Consider the following 21,864-nt stretch of genomic DNA (forward strand, 5'->3'; position numbering starts at 1 on the left):
CTCCCACATTGCAGGAGGATTCTTTACTGACTGAACCCCCAGGGAAGCCTCCCTCAGTGGCAGGCACTAAGACCATGTTTATACTGCCCTTATAACCTCTACGAGACTGATAAGGGAGGGTCCAAATTCAAATCTGCCTCGTTGGACAAACAGGCTTATATATCCTCAGGAATTCACTGTGCATTCTTTGCTATGTGGGGAATGTGGTAAGACCCACCAAAATCTTAAAGCTATATTATAATAGAGCTATATTGTACTACATCTCATGGAGGAAAGAAATTACTGAATTTTAGCAGTGTAGCTATCCATTTTTCTTATTTAAGGAAAAATCTAGTTTGATTCATGCAGAGTAGTCAGCATATATAAAACAAATAATAATTCAGTAACCCTAGAATTATTGTGTTTTCATTTATAAAGATTTTGCTTGAGATTTTTATTCATATATTCCAATGAAATAATGCAATTCTCTATAGTTCTTATTCTTGCATGGTTGTATTTTAATAATAATAAAGTAATACAATAAGCATATCCTGTCTCCACTTGATGAAAACATCAAGATTTATTTGCTAAATAAATAAATATTCAGTAATGGATCTGTGCTTAGTAATGTTTAATAGAAAAGTTTTCTGGATCAGATATCAATTACTTTAACACTTAGGTGGATAGAGTCATATTTTGTCTTTCCAATGTAATTTAATTCCCAAGAGTAAATATGTATGTTCAGAGGAATAATATATTGTTTTAAAATAGACCTTTAAAAATTGCTTTTCACTGAAATTTATAACCTTGTTCTTGTTCAGTCATCATTTATGAGTAAGGATAATGCAGTCTTATGCTCTCTAAAATGGAAAGTTAAAATTCCTTATTTTATTCTTTCTTCTTCAAAATATTATAATTTTATCATGATCAAGAACTTCCAAGATTAAACTATTTTCCTCCTCTAACTCACTTAATCAAAATTTTTTTATAGAATTAAAAAGCCTACATCTCCAATATCATTATGAAAGTGTTACAGCCAGGTTGGTTATAAAGACAGATAATCTCATGTTTGTACCACAAGAATTCTTTGTAGAAATAGGGAATTATTCCCAAAGTAAAGAAATTCCTCAAATATGGGGCTAAAGTCTCTGTTTTTAAAATATTAAACTGTTGGTCTTCCCAATGAGAAGAGTGGTGTTCTGGCACTATCCTATCTAGTGAAAGTAAACACTTCTCAGTGAGCAGCCCACTTACCCTTTGCAGTAGCAGGTTACAACATTGCTCGCCTCTGGTCTCCATCATCTACTGTCTCTTGCCTTCTATGATTGCATTTCTCCCGGACCTCTCTGAAAGTGTAACGCATCCTGCTCAATGTGTTTTCTTATGGGACCCGACTGAAGACAAACAATGTTTCATTTAAAGAAATACCAGTCAGTAATTCATAAATAAATGGAAGTAATGTAAGTTTTTACTCTAGCCTCCTAAGAAAAACCAGTGTGTTGGGGCAAGGTGGTGTGGTTGGAATGAGATACATGGCAGAAAGCAGATGCCAGGTATCTTATCCATCATGCCCAGAGAAACCTTGTAATGCACACATGCACAGCTTACAGGGCGGCCTCCCGCCAAGGCCCTTTTCCCACTCTAAGCTCCCCAAATACACTCCCCAAGTTCATTCCTTCATGAGCAGAGTAATCCCTTTCTGCTGTCTATCTTGGCAGCCTTAACAGTTTCTCAGGCTCTTATCCATCACCTGTTACCTCAGTCTACATTTAAAAAAAAAAGCTCCATAATAATTTCAAAATTAACTGAGCTCATTTCAGCAGGTAAAGGAGCAGTGAGGTAAATATTCATGCTAAGATTTTACTTTTCCTGAAACACTTACTTATGTTGTCTAATCTAGCCACTCTGTAATATAGTTAATCACTAGGCACTGCTGTCTAATGAATCATGCAGCTGAGCATCAAAATCCCTAAAGACTGAACTCTCAATTATGTAAAACAATGTCTCTGTGTTCTTAATTTTAAACTCTACAAATCGGTTGTGTGCAGAATTGGAAATTTCTATTTTGCAGTATTATCCTTTTTTTTTTTCTTCAGTTTTACATATTTGGCATTCAGGTCTTATTTACTTATGCTTTAATACTTGGCTCAGTTACCTTACACCTTTTAAGCAGGAGCTTTTCTTGATGATCTTGTGGTCCGGAGATAATCACTGCTTTTCACACCTAAAATAGAGCCCCATCCAAGTTATTTGTTATTCTTTTTTTTTTTTTTTTTTTACTTTTTGGCCATGCCATATTGGTATGTGGGATCTTAGTTACCGGACAAGGGACTGAACCCTGGCCCTCCGCATTGGAAGCACAGTTTTTTAACCAGTGGACCACTATGAAAGTCCCTTCAGCCAAGTTAGTCATCTTTTCTCATTTATTCTTTAAATTATTTTCATTATGAATATCACAGACATTTAAATTCACACAAAACAAATGCTCAGCTAAACTAATTATTACAGAATAAATAATGTAAAAAAAAAAAACATTGCTAGCTCTCCAGGTAACCTCTACTGGCCTCTGAAAAATCCCCAACCATTCCCTACCTCCTACCAACATAAACACTGTCCTCACCTGGAAGTCACCGTGCTCCATAATCTAAAGAATCATGTATTCATATATTCTGAAAAATTGTCAACATTTAAAAAAAATACTAATCTTTACTCCTTGCTATTCTTTCATTGAAGAATTTTAGCTGGACATTTGTTACCTCTGTTCATCCAATTTTCTGTTATCACTGAAGCCGTCCCTTATATTTTCTATTTCTTTGTCTCTCTGTGCCATCCATTTTGAATCTGAATGAGTGTCAGTCACTCAGTCATGTCCCATTCTTTGGAACCCCATGAACTGTAAATAGTAATCCAATTCAAACTCTTTTTTAATTTCATTTTAGCTGTAACAGGTAATGATAATCAAGATTGTATATTTTGCTTTTCTCTTGTTAGTTTGTATTTCTTAATGCATTCAGCAAATCAGCTTCCCAGGCATTGGATTCATCTCTACAATGGGTAACTCTTATCTTTAGTAATTAATCACAGCACAACTGCAGTTTCACACCACGAGTGGCCACCCATCAAAGATTTCTCACCTTCCACTCTTTTATCCTTATTCTTCCCAAACCACATGTTTCCACGAGCCAAAACCATTTTAGCAAATCTCACTGCTGACCCCAAATATAGGATTGCCTTTTCCTCACACACTTTCGACACCAAATATGTGGGTGTTTTCTGTACCACTACTCTAACTCTCAGCCACCAACTGGGCTTTTAATAATTCAACTTTGGTACTAACTATCCAGAGTTAATACAGACCTCATAGATAAAGGGATCTATCCTACAAGACTGCCCGCCCCCACTTCAGATGGCAGTCACAAGCCCCAGGTCTCCTATACTTCTAATCAAGAAGTTATAAATTGGGGGTTCCCACCACCCCCAATTTAGGTTTTATAATTTTCCAGGATGACTCATAGTACTCAGGAAGTGCTTTATTGACTATTACTAGTTTATCATAGAGGAGACAACTCAAGAACAGCCAAACTGAAGAGATATTGGGTTTGCCAAAAAGTTCATTTGGGTTTTTTTGGTAACATCTTATGGAAAAACATAGGGCAAAGTAAGGTATATAGAGGTGTGTGTGTGTGTGTGTTCAGGGAGCTCCCAAGCTCTCTCTGGGTGCACCACTCTCCCAGTACCTCACTAAACTTCACTAACACAGAAGCTCTCCAAACCCCATCATCTGGGGGGTTTATGGATATTTCATCATGATTGGTTTAATCATTGGCCACTGGTGATTAACTCAATCTCCAGCCTGTCTCCCCAGGGCATGAAGAATGAGGCTGAAAGTTCCATGTTTCCAATCAAGGCTTGGTCTTTCTTGAGACTAGCCCCTATCTTGGCACAAGCTCTCTGGGGGACTGCCAAGAGTCACCTCATTGGAACAAAAGACACTCCTATTATCCGTTACCACTCAGGAAATTCCAAGCATCATATAAGCTCTATGCCAGAAACTGGGACAAAGACCAACTATTTTTCTATGATACCACACCATCTCTCACTCACTGTAGATAGTAACGTGCATGTTATTTACTCTCGGGTGCAAGCCACTATTCGGTGTGGCTTTACCTGTGAGAATCCAATAGAGTTTGGATTGGCTTTGTTTCCTCCCAGGGATTTCTTTTGATTTTCCAAACACTACAGAGTCCTACCAATGAGAGAGCCTTTGTTTCTGGAGCTGAGATTTCCTGGGCATCTAGGTCTAGTATAAATTCAAACCTTATCCCATGGCTAGAGTTAAAATTCTCAAAGAGGGGGAAAAATAATCCTACTCCAGGTCCCCCAAATTCAGGGCATTATAGCGACAATATGTTATTTCACTAACTGTAAATCTAATAAATATTGAAGAAAATAGTATCTTTCCTGTTTATCTCAAATCTACTTTGTTAGGGATGCAATTAAGGAACTTCCCCAGAATAAATACAATACAGCTGATTAAACATAAAACTTCAGAAACAATAAGAATTTCAAGTGAAATGGGGTGCCATTGCCTTCTCTGGAAATAAAAATAAACTACATATAAAAATCTTATGTAGTTATTAATTTTTTCACACTGTATAAATGGGTTATGAGAGGAAACATATACAAAGATTGGTTTTGGAGAAGTAACCCAGCAGCCTAAAGGGAAAATTAGGAATGAAAACCAATTTTTTTCACTTGCATCTACAGCTCTGACATTATAACGAAGGTCAACAGGAAAATACAATTTTTTATACAAAGATTCATTATACATATAGCTTTCTCACACATCAAATGCAAAAATCAAAATACACTATGCTTTTAAAAGTGGAAACTTTTATTATTTATGGGGGGCAATAATGATAAGTTAGCTGCAAAAGCTGCTGCCTTTTGCTATTTTCTTGCTGATGTGAATTTGTGGATAACTTCCAAGACAGAGGTATCGGTATTAAAAGAAGTACAAGATAAAGCTCAGAAAATGATTGGGAAAGAAGGAGTGACAAAGTGCTGGCATTATGAAGGGACTGGAGAAACTAAACTCTGAAACTGAGCACTAAAAGGAAGTCATATAAAACTGACATGGTCCCATCTCACAGTGAACAACTGGGACCTTTAGAAATGAGATTTTGCTCTAACCCAAAATGTCAGAACATTTTGTTATGGACAAAGGGCAGAGAAATGACATAGATACTGGAAAATAGAGAAGGAAATGAAACTCAGAGAAAGGTGATAAGAGAACCTTGGCAAATTTGCATATTTCTTAAAAAGTTTTAAAATCTCTATGACTTTTCTTTTTTTCAAATTGCTTAGAAATATTCATCCACAGTCTGTTGACTGTGGCTATGTTGAGGTGTCCAACAGAAAATATTGATGATGGTGTATCTGTGCTTTCTACTTTATGTCCAGAGAGCTCAAATTTTATTTTACAGATATGTAGCCTCATGAAAATATGCAGTCCCTCATACATAGAGATGAGTCAGCTGATCTATACTCAATAGTTCATATTTTTGCAGGTGCTTTTCTGGTGCTTCTGACAGTTTCACTAAGCCAGATTCTCCGTTCATCCAATCTTCTTAGTGACTAAGAGTCCATGTTTCCCAGAGAACAAGCTGCATCAAGAGCACAACCTGAATACGAAACTAATTATTTCGTCTCAGCAGAGCTGGTCTGTTCATTCGAGCACCAACTACCCTGAGTTATCTAATACAGATTATTTTACCTCACTCACCCTTTGTAAACTGACCAGAAACCACTTACTGCTTAGGGAAAATGAAAAACAAAGATTGTGTGATATTCTTTTCTAAATTTCAGTTAAGTTTGGTTCAGTCACTGAGTCAGGTCCAACTCTTTGTGACCCCATGGACTGCAGCACGCCAGGCCTCCCTGTCCATCACCAACTCCCAGAGTTTACCCAAACTCATGTCCATTGAGTCAATGATACCATAATACCATTTCATCCTCTCGCATCCCCTTCTTCTCCTGCCTTCAATCTTTCCCACCATCAGGGTCTTTTCTAATGGGTCACTTCTTTGCATCAGGTGGCCAAAATATTGGAGCTTCAGCTTCAGCATCAGTCCTTCCAATGAATATTCAGGACTGATTTCCCTTAGGATGGGCTGGTTTGATCTTCTTGCAGTCCAAGGGACTCTCAGGAGTCTTCTCCAACTCTACAATTCAAAAGCATCAATTCTTCAGTGCTCAGCTTTCTTTATGGTCCAACTCTCACATCCATACATGACTACTGGAAAAACCACAGCTTTGACTAGATGGATCTTTGTTGGCAAAGTAATGTCTCTGCTTTTTATGCTGTCTAGGTTTGTCATCCAGCTTTTCTTCCAAGGAGTAAGCATCTTTTAATTTCATGGCTGCAGTCACAGTCCGAAGTGATTTTGGAGCCCAAGAAAAATGTTTGTCACTATTTCCATTGTTTCCCCATCTATTTGCCATGAAGTGATGAGACTAGATGCCATGATCTTTGTTTTTTGAATACTGAGTTTTAAGCCAGCTTTTTAACTCTCCTCTTTCACTTTCATCAAGAGGCTTTTTAGTTCCTCTTCACTGTCTGCCATAAGGGTGGTGTCATCTGCATATCTGAGGTTATTGATGTTTCTCCCGGCAATCTTGATTCCAGCTTGTGTTTCATCCAGCCGGGCATTTTGCATGATGTACTCTGCATAGAAGTTAAGTAAGCAGGGTGACAATATACAGCCTTGATGTACTTCTTTCCTGATCTGGAACCAGTCTGTTGTTCCATGTCCGGTTCTAACTGTTGCTTCTTGACCTGCCTACAGATTTCTCAGGAGGCAGGACAGGTGGTCTGGTATTCCTAACTCAAAGAATTTTCCATAGTTTGTTGTGATCCACACAGTCAAAGGCTTTGGCATAGTCAATGAAGCAGAAATAGATGTTTTTCTGGAACTCTATTGTTTTTTCTATGATCCAACGGATGTTGGCAATTTGATCTCTGGTTCCTCTGCCTTTTCTAAATCCAGCTTGAATATCTGGAATTTCTCAGTTCACATATTGTTGAAGCTTAGCTTGGAGAATTTTGAGCATTACTTTGTTGATGTATGAGATGAGTGCAACTGTGTAGCAGTTTGAACATTCTTTGGCATTGCCTTTCTTTGGGACTGGAATGAAAACTGACCTTTTCCAGTCCTGTGGCCACCACTGAGTTTTCCAAATTTGCTGGCATATTGAGTACAACACTTTAACAGCATCATCTTTAGGATTTGGAATAGCTCATCTGGAATTCCATAACCTCCACTAGCTTTGTTCGTAGGGATGCTTCCTAAAGCCCATTTGACTTTGCATTCCAGGATGTCTGGCTCTAGGTGAGTGATCACACCATTGTAACAGAGAAATAAATCCTATCTCAGAAGCTCTGAACATTTAATTAGCTTTGAATTTTTTAAAGTTCTATTCTTACTAGGACCATTAAAAATACTGGACTGAGAAAAGGTTTTTTTGTTTGTTTTTTTTTTTAGATTCAAGTATTGACTGAGCACCTACTAGGTGCTTGGGGCATGAAGATAACTTGAAGATGTTATCTTCAAAAGGATTAAAACTTATTGAAGTGATGAGACATAGCCCCATTAAACATGAGGAGATGTACTCTGGAATGAATGGTCTAGGTGTTCTTTAAGAGTTTGGGAAGAGGTTCTGAAGTACTTGTGGCTCAGAGGGTAAAGCGTCTGCCTGCAGTGGAGGAGACTTGGGTTTGATCCCTGGGTCAGGAAGATCCCCTGGAGAAGGAAATGGCAACCCACTCCAGTACTCTTGCCTGGAGAATCCCATGGACAAAGGAACCTTGTAGGCTACAGTCCATGGGGTTGCAAAGAGTCGGACATGACTGAGCGACTTCACTCACTCACTCTGAAGTACTTAGAAAGCCCTTTATGGACTGTTGTTTTAGTTGCTAAGTTGTGTCTGACTCTTTTGCGGCCCCATGGACTATAGTCCACCAGACTTCTCTGTCCACAGAATTTCCCAGGTGAGAATATTAGAGTGGGTTGCTAATTCCCTCTCCAGAGGATCTTCCCAACCCAGGGATCAAACCCACGTCTCCTGCATTGGCAGGCAGGTTCTTTACCACTGAGCCACCAGGGAAGCCCCTTTATGGACTAGGTGGGACTTAAATTAGGCACAGTCTGGAAGAATAGTGATCGATTGAATAAAAGAAATATTGAGAGAATAGGAAGTTGTTTCAGGTGTTAAAGCACAAAGAAAAATTCAAAGGCAGGATGACCACAGGCTGCTACAAATTAGTAAAATCAGCAGAGTTGATGAGAAAGATTTATATTGGAGAAAACATAGGAATGAAGTATAGATTGCGAAACACATGCCCACAATTGAGAGCCTTGAATACCGGGAAAGAAGCACTGAAATTCCTGAGGAAAGATGTGACAGCAACAAAGGTGATACTGGTGATAGTTCAGGAGTATTCACTGGTTGGCGTTGTGGAGCTATATCGGTGTGAAATGTTACTGGTGGTAGCAAGGCTTGTTGGGAAACGTTTTCTATAATCCGGGTGCTATGTGATCAGAAATTTAACCAGTGTGCTAGCACTGATAATGCGAAGAAAGGGGTTAATATGAGCTGTATTACAGTGGGCAGATTTAATGAGCTTTTGAGATTCCCTAAACGTCAGAGAACAAGAGGAAAGAAAAGTCAACAATGGTTTCAAAATTTTAAGCCAAAACAATTGGGTGAACAATGGCCATTCCTACAATATACTGGTGAAAAGAAGGTGAGAGGCATGTTGTGGAGATTTCAAAAATCACTTTTAAGGCATAGACTTGCTGTTTGTGAGGTAACGTTTGTAATGGTGAGCAAATGGCGATGTCCCAGTAGGCACTGGGAAATGTGATGCATGAAATTTTGCAGATGAGACTATGGCTTTGGATCCCCCAGTCTTTTGATTAGAAGTAGTAGCTAATGCCACAAGAATAGAGAAATTTCTACAAGAGTGTTCATATGAAGAAAATAACAATAAGCCAGAGACCACACAGAAGAGAGAGGGAGGAAGAGGAAGCAGTAGGCGTGTGGGTAGGCGAGAAAGGGAGACACAGACAGACAGAAAGGCAAAGAGAGGGACAGAGAGACAGAAACTGTCACTGAGCTTCAGGAAGGTGACTTCAAGGAGAAAGGAGGGAGCATACAGAAGGTCAAGAATAAGAATGACTTGAGTACCTGCCAGTCAGCTCCAGCCTCCTGAGGTACAATAAAAGGTTCTTGATAAAGGGCAAACGTTACCCTCTTTTGCTGAGAGTTGGACATCTTTCACTTGGAGGCCAAAGAATTGAAAGATCATGTTTCTACAAGAAACTAAGTTTGTATCATCTATCTTCAGTATTTTTTAAAAAAACATTTGCTTCCTTAATGGTAAAAATTTAGAACTGTGTCATACCTGCAAACTGATTTTTTAATAATAGTTTTGGTCCTAGTCATCTAAATTTCATCTGCAATTGTGATAAATTGTGAACAAATGCCTTAAGGGACTTATTTCTCCCAAGTTTTCTTCTGACATGACAGGAGCAAAGAAGACATCTTTAATCAATTCAACTTTCCTACCAAAGGACAATATAGTCTAGTTAATTTTCATACCCATCAGAGGCTCAGGGCTTTTTGGATGTAGGTAGAGGTTAATGAGCATAAAACTGAGAACAGTTAGCGCTCAAATTAATGTTACATAAGATTCAACATCTGGAAGTATGTCATCATTTTGGGTCATAGACCACCTGCTAGGCTAAATGTTCACACAACTGCAATTTATTTGGCATACAAATGGAATAAAAATGATACTTTAAAAATAGTTTTTGATTTAGCAGTATGTTTATAGAGGCCTCTCACATTTCAAAACTTCAGCTAGGATTGAACAATGGATTGAACAAGATGAAATATACAGCACCAAAAGGATTAGAAAATACCTTTTTAAAAATATATTTCATAATAAATTAGCTATAGTGCTAATATTAGTTTCTCTAGTTGATCTAACCATTGTCACTCTTTAGCCATCAAACATTTAAGAACAAGAAGAGATCAACCTGTCATTCTTTATTCTTTTTATGTAACAGACCCTGCAAACATTGGCTGTTTCTGGCAATAGAAACATATCAGAAAATGCCAAATTTCAAGATGCCTCCTGCAACTCACCTCAAATACCGGCCCATGCACAGCACACCCTAAACATACTCAATCAGGGGGTCTCTGGAGTTACCTAGAAAGCCAAGGCTCTCTCCAAAGGGTGGCCCCAGACTTCATCACCAGCCTGACCAGAAAGCCCTGGGGCCTTCTGAATGAGGAAGCAAAATCAGATAAAAGAGCAAACCATCCCTAGGGAACACACACCTTCTCTTACCCTCCACCTCTAGAGTATGCTAATTCCTGGAAATGGCAGCAATTTAGAAATGCCAGCTCTTAGAGAGTGCAAAAGAATAATAGCAATCCAGGAAAACAAGTTATGACCATTAATCAGAATGATGAGGAAATGGCAACCCACTCCAGTATTCTTGCTTGGAAGATTTCATGGGCAGAGGAGCCTGACAGGCTACAGTCCATGAGCCTACAGTCCATGAGCCTACAGTCCATGAAGCTGCAAAGAGTCGGACATGGCTGAGCACACAGCTCAAAATAGTATCCATTTTTATTTTTATTTAGCTGCCTTTTCACATGATTGGGTGATTGGCAACTTCAGTAAAACAGGTAAACTCTTGGTTGGGTATGTCTGTGAATATCTGCAGGAGATTTCAAAGGCAAAGAAATTTTCTGCAAATGCAGAAATCACATTTTACCTCATTTACAAAAATGAGCCATCATTTTAAAGAGAGTTTGGAATTCAAACACCAACTAAAGAAGCATCTTATATTGCAATCTGCATTTAAAGCGCCTAAAAAATTATGAACACTTGAGCCTTTGTTGTACTTTTCTAGAGAGAGTAAGGAAGTGTCCAATCTAGAATTGGGTCTGCTAAAGCCATCTACATATTGGTATTGCCCTGCTTCTGTAACTCACTTCCAGTGGATTGTCAAAGCGATGATAATTATCAGTGGGTCATTTTGAGAGTTAAGCCCTGTGCTCTGATGTCCAGCTGCCTGACTCTCAATTCCTGGCCCTCCATTTGTTGTATGGCCTTGGGTAAGTTTGTAACTTCTTGAAGCTCCAGTTTGTTCACTTTTAAGGTGGGCATAATATGTCCTGCTCTATGTGGTTATTGAGCGAGAAGGATAATCTGGGTATTGTGTAGGACACAGAAGAAGGGCCATGTAATTGTCAGTCTTCAATATTACTGAGTGGTTATCAGATCCTGAGTCACCAAAGACTAAATCATGTTTAATATCTTTTTCTTCTGGGCTTGTGTTTACAAGATATTTTGTAATATTTTCTTTTAATTATCAGCCTACATGTTAACTCTATTTGACAGCCATATGCTATTTACTTAACCAAAATGTGCCACATAGCTTACGGCAATGTTTTCCAAACTATGCTTTAAAAAACTGGGCCTCTGGTGGTGGGGAAGGGGAGGTTTCAAGACAGCTTCCATGTGAGGGATAATAAATGGGGCCAAGCAATGAGGGTCAGAGGTCACTGATTCAGGCTTCTTACGGAAAACCTCTGCCTTTACTGACTTTAAATAGTGGGCTTCTCAGTTAAATTTTAGCTTGAACAAAGTGTTTTGTGGCTCAAAATGTGGGTGGAGGAGTCAGAAAATGCAGATAAAAACACTAATGGTTTACTGTGTCTATTATTTTTAAAAGAAATACTACAGATAGCAAAGACTATATTCGAACAGTTGCCATTTGAGTTCTGATTCTAGATTAAAAATTTTCATCTAAATCATAATTCAAGGATATTTGGAATTTCATCTTTTTCCCTCCCTGGCAGTGTTAAGTAGGGAGGGCTCATTAAACTCTGTTCATTATCCTTTTTTGAGAAGTCTATTATATAAAGCATTATTACTCAGAATGGAAGTGAATGAGGTAAATCTGGCCTCCAAGACCCCATGGCTAATATTTGTCCCTGTCCCAAAAGTAACCCAAAGCCAAGCAAGTCAAAAGCAGAGTACGGTGGTTAGGTCCATGGTCTCCACAGTCAGACTGCCCAGTATGAATCTTGCTTTGTCCACTTACAGGCTGTGTTTCCAGACAATTCACTTCCTATCTGTGTACCTCAGCCTCCTGTTTGTAACATGAGGATAACAGTACCAATGGTGTAAAGTTATCTTGAGGATTTAGAGAATAGACACAAAACAAGGGCTTCTCAGGTGGCATGTGGTAAGGAATCTGCCGCCAATGCAGGAGACGCAAGAGACATGGGTTCAATCCCTGGGTCGGGAGCATGCCCGAGAGCAGGAAATGGTAACCTGCCCTAGTATTCTTGCCTAGGAAATCCCATGGAGAGAGGAGCCTGGTGGGCTACAGCCTACTGGGTCTCAAAGAGACATGACTGAACATGTATACACAAAACAAACATGATTACCAAAGTGGAAAGGGAAGGAAGGGAGGGATAAATTGGAGTATGGGATTAACAAACTATTACATATAAAATAGATAGGCAACAAGGATTTACTGTACAGCACAAAGAACTATTTTCAATATCTTTTAATAACCTATGATGGAAAAGAATCTGAAAAAATATGTATACATATATATAACTGAATCACTTGTCTATACACCTGAAACTAACACAATATTAGCCGAATGAACACAAAATATTTAGAACAAGGGAAGGTAGAAAATAATTACTAAGTAAATATTAGTTCTTGTGGTCATTAAGAACAGAGTTTGTTTTAGAACCATTTTTTTGACACTTGAATTATTTCTAAGTCTAATTACAAAAGTAATTACACAAATTAAGTCTAATTACAAAAACTAAGTCTAATTACAAAAATCAGTACATTTATCATTTTAAATTTCCTTCAGCTATAGGAGGAATGCTGCTGCTGCTGCTGCTAATAGCAACTAAATTAATTAGCTTTATAATTAATTATTTATTTTAATTCTTGGTAATTTTTCTCTTTCCTTTCATATAATATTATTTTCTTAAACTGTGAACAGAAAAAACAAATTCTCTTGCAAAGTGTCACACAGAAAAATATCAAGCCTGCTAGCCTGTGGTCCTGAGTTTTGTATTATGTTGAATATGGCAAATGAGGACCAAGTAACCTAGCTGTATTTTATTGCTATCCCTTGTGTTTGCTCATATTTTAAGAAAAATATGAATAATAAAGTATGATTTTGACATATCATCTATTTGACCTTTTGATGCACATACTTTTACTTTGTATCTTTAATTTTTGTATTTATCCCTTTTTCCAAGTATAATTCTTGGAATCTAGGGGGGAAAATACCCTGAAAACAATAAAATGATAAATTCTTTTTTTCTTTGTCTTTTTTTAGACTTTCAAGGACTCCACGTGTTGCCTCAGACAGTTGACTGGGCATCTTTTCCTCCTCAACAGTATCTTTTGACACTCGGGTTCAAAAACAAAGAAGATGGAAAGTTTTTGGAAAAAGTGTCAAGTAGGAAGTTACCAACGTTTACAGGTAATTCACCTGGACTTGTTATCTTTCAGTACCATTTTAAGGCATAATTAATTATTCATTAATGAATAATGTGCATTATTCATTAAGCTTTATTCATTTCAAGCCTAGCATATAGTAGAGCCTGGGCACCAAAAAGTTTGTTGGGTCATTCTTAACTCCTTCCAGTCTTCTTCGTGGGTTAGTCAACAATACCTGGAATTCTGGTTCCCTAAGAGCACCCACCTCCCTCACACCAAACATCTCACCCCAATCACACTATCACCAATGCCTAATCATGGGGCAAGTAAAGAATACAAGCAAATACAAGCTTTTGTCACCATCAATTAGCAAACATAGAAGAAAATTATGCAACAAAACTACCGTATGAAATCAAAAGTATAGACAACGACCCCCCCTTAAATCATGTGGATTATCTGCCGTTGTATTAATATCTGTTCCACTCTTTTCTTATGTAATTAACCAAGACCTCTACTCTCCTAAAGAGTATTCTATTTAAGTGGTGCTCAGTAATTCTAGTTGAAAACTTTCAAAAATCAAGAAAATATTCATGGAGAATTGAAGTCTCAGACTTGCAGGCTGAATTCATGACCAGGCTGAATTTATCCCTTCAACTCTACTCATATAATTAAGGATTTGTGTTTTGTCTGGCACTCCATCCTCCGAGGCTTATCTCAACTTCAAGCTACATTCAAAGTCAATGGGATTTGCACACTTGAATAATACCTGGGAGAAATAAGACAAGAATCAGACACATTTATGACAACCTTTTTTTCACAACTCAGGAAAAGCATACTCTGCAGAGAGAGGTGAATTGTTATAGGCTGTGCCTTTGATCTCAATCAGGAAATGCAGCAAAAGGAATAAATGATGGTCTCCAAAGGGCAATGTCTCCTCTGCCTTTCTTCTCATAGATCTTTCATTGTGATACTTGTGGTCTTTGAGATGGGACTCGTTCCTGTACTAAAGATTTCATATCTATTAATATTGAGATGTCTGTTTATAGCTTGCTAAGAAAAGCATTTTGAAATGGATGTCTAGCAAAAAATAGTATAAAAGTTTATTGTTACAATTTTTAGAACATAAAACTCCCTTCGGTCTGCTGACCAGAGAAGACACAGTGAGACACATGGAGACAATGGGGAAGCGAATCTTGCCAATATTGGACTTTATCAGAGGCACCCAACTGAATGTAGGTATATGAGTCTTTTATATTTGTTCAGCATACAAATATCAAGCAATTCTAGAACTATACAAAGTTTACATGTAAATATTACAAATACTGGAAGATTTGAGAAACTTCCACAGTGAATCTCATTTGCAAAACCAACCAAAGTTTAGCTAATGATTTTAGTCCTTTTATATTTCAAAACATTAATAATAATGTTATACTTTGCAATTGCCAGCATTTATTAGGCTAGTGTCTTTTTAAAGGGTCTTTTTGTCTTGATATCCGATTGAAGGTTGCACTGAGTTTCTTGCTTCAAATGAGTAACAGAATTTTAGTAAACATGATGCTTTCGCTATTTCATATATTGGGCAATTGCATATAACTATTTTGTTACCTAAACAAGAATTCAGAATTTTGAAAGATAGTTTCTCCACATCATAATTATAGTCAGTCAGTCAGTTCAGTTTCTCTGTCATATCTGACTCTTTCTGACCCCATGGACCACAGCACGCCAGGCCTCCCTGTCCATCACAACTCCCAGAGTCCACCCAAACCCATGTCCATTGAGTCAGTGATGCCATCCAACCATCTCATCCTCTGTTGTCCCCTTCTCCTCCTGCCGTCAATCCTTCCCAGCATCAGGGTCTTTTCAAATGAGTCAGCTCTCCACATCAGGTGGCCTAATTATTGGAGTTTCAGCTTCAACATCAGTCCCTCCAATGAACACTCAGGACTGATCTCCTTTAGGATGGACTAGTTGGATCTTCTTGCAGTCCAAGGGACTCTCAAGAGTTTTCTCCAACACCACAGTTCAAAAACTTCAATTCTTCGGTGCTCAGCTTTCTTCACAGTCCAACTCTCACATCCATACATACTGGAAAAACCATAGCCTTGACTAGACCGACCTTTGTTGGCAAAGTAATGTCTCTGCTTTTTAATATGCTGTCTAGGTTGGTCATAACTTTCCTTCCAAGGAGTAAGTGTCTTTTAATTTCATGGCTGCAATCACCATCTGCAGTGATTTTGGAGCCCAGAAAAATAAAGTCAGCCACTGTTTCCACTGTTTCCCTATCTATTTGCCATGAAGTGATGAGACCAGATGCCAGGATCTTGGTTTTGAATGTTGAGCTTTAAGCCAACTTTTTCACTCTCTTCTTTCACTTTCATCAAGAAGCTCTTTAATTCTTCTTCACTTTCTGCCATAAGGGTGGTGTCATCTGCATATCTGAGATTATTGATATTTCTCCCAGCATTCTTGATTCCAGCTTGGGCTTCCTCCAGCCCAGCATTTCTCATGATGTACTCTGCATAGAAGTTAAATAAGCAGGGTAACAATATATAGCCTTGACATACTCCTTTTCCTATTTGGAACCAGTCTGTTGTTCCATGTCCAGTTCTAACTGTTGCTTCCTGACCTCCATACAGATTTCTCAAGAGGCAGGTCAGGTGGTCTGGTATTCCCATCTCTTGAAGAATTTTCCACAGTTGATTGTGATCCACACAGTCAAAGGCTTTGGCATAGTCAATAAAGCTGAAAGAGATGTTTTTCCGGAACTCTCTTGCTTTTTCCATGATCCAGTGGATGCTGGCAATTTGATCTCTGGTTCCTCCTCCTTTGTAAAACCTGCTGGAACATCTGGAAGTTCATGGTTCATGTATTGCTGAAGCCTGGCTTGGAGAATTTTGAGCATTACTTTACTAGCATGTGAGATGAGTGCAATTGTGCAATATTCAAGCATTCTTTGGCATTGCCTTTCTTTGGGATTGGAATGAAAACTGACCTTTTCCAGTCCTGTGGCCACCACTGAGTTTTCCAAATTTGCTGACATATTGAGTGCAGCACTTCCTCAGCATCATCTTTCAGGATTTGAATTAGCTCAACTGGAATTCCATTACCTCCACTAGCTTTGTTCATAGTGATGCTTCCTAAGGCCCACCTGACTTCACATTCCAGGATGTTTGGCTCTAGGTGAGTGTGAATGATCACACCTGCATAATCATGTGGGTCATGATGATCTTTTTTGAACAGTTCTTCTGTGTATTCTTGCCACCTCTTCTTAATATCTTCTGCTTTTATTAGGTCCATACCATTCTGTCCTTTATTGAGCCCATCTTTGCATGAAATGTTCCCTTGGTATCTCTAATTTTCTTGAAGAGGTCTTTAGTAAATTGGATGCTAATCTAAACATTGGCACTTGATCTTTATTTACCCTTAAGGTAAATGATCGAATTCCTTTTTCCAACCGAGGGAAAATATGCCCTTTCTACCTTTCAGTCTTTAAAAAAAAAAAAAGGCCCAAAATAAGACCTGAATTAATCTGTGCTATTTTACAAAATTTAAGCCCCTTTACTGAAAGTACATAAAGGAAACTTCTCATTAACAGGCTATAAAGGTTGCAGATTTCCCCTCTTAAAATATTTTTCAAAAGATCTTTAAGCTGGAAATTTTAAAAATTTCACCATTTGTGGCTTTTGTATTCCATCATTGATCTGATGTTCTTACCTTACAAGAGGAACCAAGGGGGTCATCACCAACAGCTACTTAACATCTGTTCAGCAGTTTATCTGCTCAGTAACATTATTCAGCATTTTAGAAAAGCTATAAAACCCCTCATCTATTTGCATGATCTGTAATTAATTCTATGCATTATAAATCCTAAAGCACACTTTCACTGATTTTCCTACCACGTAACTTCCCCTTCCTCACAACTGTGTTCCACTCAATCATCTCCCCTATACTTCTATTAACAAAAATTTATTTCTGTCTTAGTCATCTTGGGCTGTCACTCAAAATACCATAGATCAGATGACCTGAACAACAGAAGCTTATTTTCTCACAGTTCTAGAGGCTAGAAGTCTGGGATTAGGTCAGGTTCTGACAAAGACCAGCTTCTTGGCTTGCAGTTAGCTACTTTCTCTGCATCCTAACATGGCACAGAGCAAGCTCTGTGGGGTCTCTTCTTAAAAGAGCATGAATCCCATCATCAGGGCCCTACCAACTCTCATGATCTTGTGTGCATGCTTCGTTGCTCAGTTGTGTCCAACTCTTTGCAACCTCATTGACTGTAGTCTGCCAGGCTCCTCTGTCCATGGAATTTTCCAGGCAAGAATACTGGAGTGGGTTGCCATTTCCTTCTCCAGGGGATCTTTCTCCCACATTGGCAGGCAGGTTCTTTACCATTGGCCACCTGGGAAGCTCTCATTTCATCTAACCCTAATTACCTCCCAAAGGCCCCATTTCCACATTGGCCTCTAGGGCTTCAACCTAGAAATTTTAAGTGGACACAAACATTTAGTTTATAGTAATCTCACTAACTCTATTGCAAATCTGGGGTCCTGTTCTCCAATTCATCCTCTACTGCAACCTCCTTCAGACACACACACACACACACAGCTTCACCACCCCATCTTAACTAGATGCACAAACACATATCATCATTGTCATCATTAGACCTTTGTGCCGAGAAGGCAATGGCACCCCACTCCAGTACTCTTGCCTGGAAAATCCAATGGATGGAGGAGGCCGGTGGGCTGCAGTCCATGGGGTCGCTAAGAGTCAGACACAACTGAGCGACTTCACTTTCACTTTTCACTTTCCTGCATTGGAGAAGGAAATGGCAACCTACTCCAGTGTTCTTGCCTGGGGAATCCCAGGGACGGGGGAGCCTAGTGGGCTGCCATCTATGGGGTCACACAGAGTCGGACACAACTGACACGACTTAGCAGCAGCAGCAGCAGCAGACCCTTGCAAGAAGTGGAAAGAAAGCAAAGTGTTAGTCACTCAGTCATGTCCAACTCTTTGCAACCCCATGGACTGTACCCTGCCAGCCTCCTCTGTTCATAGCATTCTTCAGGCAAGAATAATGGGTGGGTAGCCATTTCTTTCTCCAGGCATTTTTCCCAACCCAGGGCTTGAATCCAGGTCTCCTGCATTGTAGGCATCTCAGCCACCAGGGAAGCCCACAAGAATTCTTGTGGAAGCCTTGCTGATAAGAACCATCACCATGTAGTATCATTTCACTTCATCTGCACATGGTTAACCTTGCAGCATCAGTGTCCGGGATACTGGGGAGGTGATCTGTCTGTGCCATGGTTCTTTGGGGAAATACCCACCATAACTTGCTACTTTTCAGGAACCTGCCACATCAAATCTGTTGCCAGTTCAGATCTCCCAATGTGTTGTGAATAAAGGTTAGGCCAATCTAGGCATCATCAGGCATTTCTTAAACACTTTTAACTCATTTTCCTCTCACATTACAAAGGCCATTTTGGCCACTTTGAAATGTGTACACACATGGATATTTATGTGTCTATAAAGAGAATTTAAAAATCATAATGAGTAAGATTTTTAGCATCTTATGAATAACTCAGTCTTATTTAGAATAAGTCAGTTGTTTAGTTGCTAAGTCATGTCCTACTCTTTGCAACCCCATGAACTGTAGCTAACTGACTCCTCTGTCCATGGGATTTCCCAGGGAAGAATACTGGAATGGGTTGCAATTTCCTGCTCCAGGGGATCTTTCTGACCCAGGGATCAAACCTCCTGAGTATCCTGCATTAACTTGCTTATTCTTTATCAATCACTGAGCTACCAGGAAAGCCCCAGAATGAGTTGATAACACTTTGCTACTTCAAGAGATTTCATCAACTTTCTTACTTTTGTGTCTATGGAAAATAATAGTGGTTGGAAAATTGTCTCTAAGCGCTTGAATGAAATTGAAGTGAATGAGTCCAAAGGTACCCAGGGACCAAAAGTATATCCAAATACTGACCTCTAGGTTTCTTATTATATATCCAACCACAGCTTCACAAAGCAGGATTGAATCAAACAAGCTGCAAAAGTAACCTAGGTTAAGGAAACAAGTAATGAGTTGCTGAGCAGAAATTATTCCTACATGGTACAATTAACTATGACCCAGGGATCCCTCAGCAGTGTTTTTAGGATCCCCTGAGGTGTGTTTTTTCTTATCAGATGTCAAATGCCATCTGTTTGAATGTTTAGACACTTCAGTGTCCTTGTTAGTTGTGACCCTACCTCGTGACACCTGTAGAAAAAGACTTTTGTCTGAGACCAGCTTTGTAACCCCTAGGATGTCACTTAACCTCTGAGCTTTTTTCTCATTTATCAAATAAGCTGATATATGCCAGGCTCACCTCACACAGTTATGAGACCAAGAGTATACAATCCACAGTGAATCACTTTGTAAAGTATCAAAATTTTAAAAAATTTTAATTATTTTTATTGGTTTTCATTTGCTTTGACAGAAGGGTTGTTTTGGAGATCCTTCTTTTTCTTTATAAAAGCCATGTACTTTGCAATTGTGTATTCTTCTAAAACGAAGACTGTGCAAGTGTCCTGCGGATTTTGAATGATTTTCCTTAGGTCACTGATGCAGTTGAATCTCCTTAAAAAGGCAGGATTAAGGGTGTCATCTTCCTTCATGCCCACAGTAGGACTTCCCAGAGAACATGAATTTTCACCTCTTGCCACAGGTGGCAGAAAGAGTTGGTGAAGGCGACAAAGACATTGCTGGTATAAGGTTTCTATGTCTCAGAAAATAATCCTCCTTACACTCTGACACTAGTTTCCTTCCCTTTATAGATTCCTTTGCTAAGTATACAATGCATGGCCAAATAAGAATGATTCCAGCATTTTAAGAGTTATTGTCTAAAAGATTCTTCCAGTTTCCTATCTGGTGGCTTTGAATCCCACTGAACATCAATTCCATTCAACCAGCTGCTCTGCTCTACCAGTATTTTCTCTTCTCTGGATCTTTGTCCTAATTATCTCACAAGCTACTGAATGCTACTATGCTTTTCCATTCATTAACTTTATTGGCTGCTGTCAGTTTAAAACCTTATGTACTGTGCTTCCTGGGGTAAATGTTAAAGAGTTAAAATAATAAAATCTCTCGCCGTGCATGAAGCTTCTTTCGCAGGCTGACTTGCCAAAAAAAATGACCTAACTAACCAGATTTTAAATACCTCGTTAATTTCACTTTTAATTTCTTCCAAGTGAAGCATAAAAGATGTTTACACATGCACATTCAAAATGAACAATAATATGTGTTTCCTACCCCCTTTCCTTTGCAATGAATATTTCTATGTATTATGTCAAATAGAAATACATTCCCAATACTTGGGCTCTGCTTTTCAGCAGTATTAGATTAGCAGTGCCACTTATCTTCCAAACATTTATCCATACCTGCTATTAAATCTAGACAAGTATCTGGAGGAAGCGTTCATTTGAACTTGCTATTTACCTAAACTTCATTGTAGCTAGGTGCAGTTTTAGCTTCAGTCTTGGCCACTTTATTATACCCTCGCCAGGAGCTAAGCATCTTTTGATCACTCCTAAAGTCTCACTGGGAGGGCTACTTCCCTTTAGATTTAGCCCTGGTGAGCTAATTCCTTCATTTTTCATTGTTTCCTTTATTTTCTTAAAGCAACAGCATTAAAGCATTCCTGCTGGCATCTATTCATTTTTATTTTTGCTTCATTTTATTGCTCAAAAGTCCCAAACTTGTAGAGGTAAAATATTAATCTATCGTTTCCTAATAACCAAAGCTGCAATTGGTCCGGGGTGGGCAAAGGGGAAGTGGGGGAGGGCTATTAGCCTTCAACTATATTCTTTCTCTAGCATCCTACTGGTAAGGAGCACTTCCTGTTTTGTTATGTATCCAACAATCAAGCTAACAAAGCACCATTGCCTTCCACTATTTTTATTTTCCTGATGTTTTGGAAAATTACACTGATAGATTATGTTCCTGAGCAGGCCGTAGTTGTTTCTGTTCTTTGGAGTTGAGTCACTACACCACTTTCCTACAACCAGCCTTATTGTTTATTTTAAAGAAGGACAAAGAAAGCAATTTTTCTTCAGAAAGAAAACTGTGTCTCCTGCAACTCACTTTCCTCTGTTTGACAGTATCCCATTGTTTAGCTACATGTTTAAACTCAATGGGTAGGCTGGCTATTTCGTCGATTCTAAGAAAGGATCTCAAATCCACAATTTGCAATCATTGCTCCCATAGGTTTATAGGTTTTCAGATAAATGATTAATCGGAAATAGCAAATTAGTGGGGATTGACAGACATTAGTAAAATGGCCGAGATAGCT

At 38.7% G+C, this 21,864-nt stretch overlaps 1 protein-coding gene across 1 annotated transcript in view; it reads left to right on the forward strand.

Moving 5' to 3' along the window:
* SPATA16 (spermatogenesis associated 16) overlaps positions 1-21,864 on the forward strand; it is a 242,192-nt gene that overhangs the window by 184,029 nt on the left and 36,299 nt on the right. The window contains exons 6-7 of the mRNA XM_005675304.3: positions 13,434-13,580; positions 14,657-14,769. Coding sequence (XP_005675361.1) covers positions 13,434-13,580; positions 14,657-14,769 — 260 coding nt within the window. The remainder of the gene's footprint in view (positions 1-13,433; positions 13,581-14,656; positions 14,770-21,864) is intronic.

This window comes from Capra hircus, chromosome 1 (assembly GCF_001704415.2).
Source record: "Capra hircus breed San Clemente chromosome 1, ASM170441v1, whole genome shotgun sequence".
In the NCBI taxonomy this organism is placed as follows: domain Eukaryota; kingdom Metazoa; phylum Chordata; class Mammalia; order Artiodactyla; family Bovidae; genus Capra; species Capra hircus.